The sequence below is a fragment of the Gobio gobio genome (assembly GCF_949357685.1).
Source record: "Gobio gobio genome assembly, chromosome: 3".
NCBI lineage: Eukaryota > Metazoa > Chordata > Actinopteri > Cypriniformes > Gobionidae > Gobio > Gobio gobio.
In genome coordinates, this window is record NC_137099.1 from 5191385 (window position 1) to 5193282 (window position 1898).

General features: G+C 43.8%; 1 protein-coding gene across 1 annotated transcript; it reads right to left on the reverse strand.

Annotated features, from left to right (window-relative positions):
* Window positions 1-333: 333 nt before the first annotated feature.
* Window positions 334-1353, reverse strand: LOC307123413 (2-oxoglutarate receptor 1-like; the record flags this gene model as incomplete). The annotated part of the gene is made up of 1 exon (XM_079811942.1): window positions 334-1353. One exon carries the CDS (start codon window positions 1351-1353, stop codon window positions 334-336), a length of 1020 nt encoding a protein of 339 aa, XP_079668068.1.
* Between the last annotated feature and the right edge of the window lie 545 nt (window positions 1354-1898).

Sequence of the window (1898 nt, forward strand, 5' to 3'; positions counted from 1 at the left end):
ACTCCTCCTTTATACTCCCTCACTCCTCCGCAAGGGCCGAGATCGCTGCGGCTCGCAGCTGGCGCTCATCCTCTCTGATGAGCGCCGCCTCGTCCCGCCCTCACGGTCCCTCGGCCTCGCTGCTCGCCACAATTATATTATGATTAAAGCCTTTTAGACTATTTTCTTGGCCTGGTGCTATAAGAACACAGCTTAATATTATAGGAAATTATACAAAAATCTATTATATATAAGAGGTTACATTTATAAAACATCAACTTTTAAATTCCATAGAGGTAAGAAAGGCATACAGTATCCCTTCATATATTGGCTATTTCACAGTGGCATTGAGTCTCAGCTGCTTTGCTCATATGTGATGTTGCTCGTGGGTTTGTTGATCTCAGCGTCTTTAACGCCCCCCTCAGTCCTCGACATGAGCTGACCACATTTGAACAGATCCATGAAGGCCTGCTGAAAGCGATCTCCTGCCAACGTGTAGAGCGGCAAGTTGAAAATGATGTTGAGTACAGCGATCGGCCTCGAGATAATGTAGGCGGCGTGAACCCAGCGGTACAGCATGCAGTTGGTTTCTGGAGTTTGTATCATGTAGATTCTCAGAGCTCGTAGCACGTGATAGGGAAGAAAACAAACCACAAAGCACGTCAATATCAACACGATGAGTCGCCTCGCTTTAACCCGTCTCGTGCTTCCCATATGAGGTCCCTTCTTTAGTTCTTTAATGATGCGCCAATAGCAAAGACAGACCACGAGCAGAGGAAGCAAATATCCCAGTACAGTCAATGCCCAACTATACGGCCAGGTGTTTTTTGGGTCGTTGCTCGCAAAGTCCAAGCAGTATGTCTTGTTCTTAATTTCAACTAGGTCAAACATTTTAAAAATCCAACTTAACTCGGCCACCGTCACGGTCCAAACCAAGACGCAAGCCAACCCACCCCATCGCTTCTGCTTGATGTTGATGTGCAACGGATGCACGATCGCCACGTACCGGAAGATGGCCAGACAGGTGAGGAAGAGGATGCTGCCGTACAGGTTGAAGTGGAAGATGAAGCGTGCAAAGCGGCACATGACGTCCCCCAGCGTCCACGAGTCGTTGACGTAGTTGTAGGTCAAGAAGGGCAAGCTGACCATGAAGAGAAGGTCAGTGATGACGAGGTTCACCATGATGATGGTGCTGCTCTTCCAGGGACGAACTTTGAGCACATAGACCAGCAGAGCGGTGATGTTACCCACAACACCCACGATGAAGAGCGCACCGTACATGACGGGCAGGTAGTAGCGCTTGACGAGATCATCCACATCGGTGCAGTTGTCACTCGAGCTGTTACTCGAGCCGTAGTAAAAGTTGCTCATCATGGTTGTTCTTGCAAAGGAAAACATACAAAACATTGTTAAAGAGACACATCATGCAAAGTAGAAACTAAACTGATAGTATTTCAGTGATTTCTCTGCTTGGCATTGAATACCTCAGCAATGTGATGAACTGATCAATCCAATGCGATGCAATGAAAGAAGAAAAGGTTCCACACACCAAGTAGGTGTCAGTTTCTGTGTTAAATTTAGTATTGTCAGCCATATTTTTAAAAATAGAATGAAGTCATCATAACGACCCTGAGACAGAACTATTTTGATGACTTCCTTATATCTTTAAACATTATGGTTGACACTTTAACATGGAAATTGACACCTACTCAGTTTCATTTCTTGATACCAAAGTCTAATTAGAATCGGGTACTTTTTAGTTTATATATTGAACAATTGAACAAATTGTACGTCATCGAAGAGGAGTTAATATTGAAAGTAGACTCTTACAGAGGGATTGCAAATGGATTTTTAACTTAACTTTAAGTACAATTATTTACAATGACAATATTGCAAAAGGTCTTGTTGATTATTTTAAA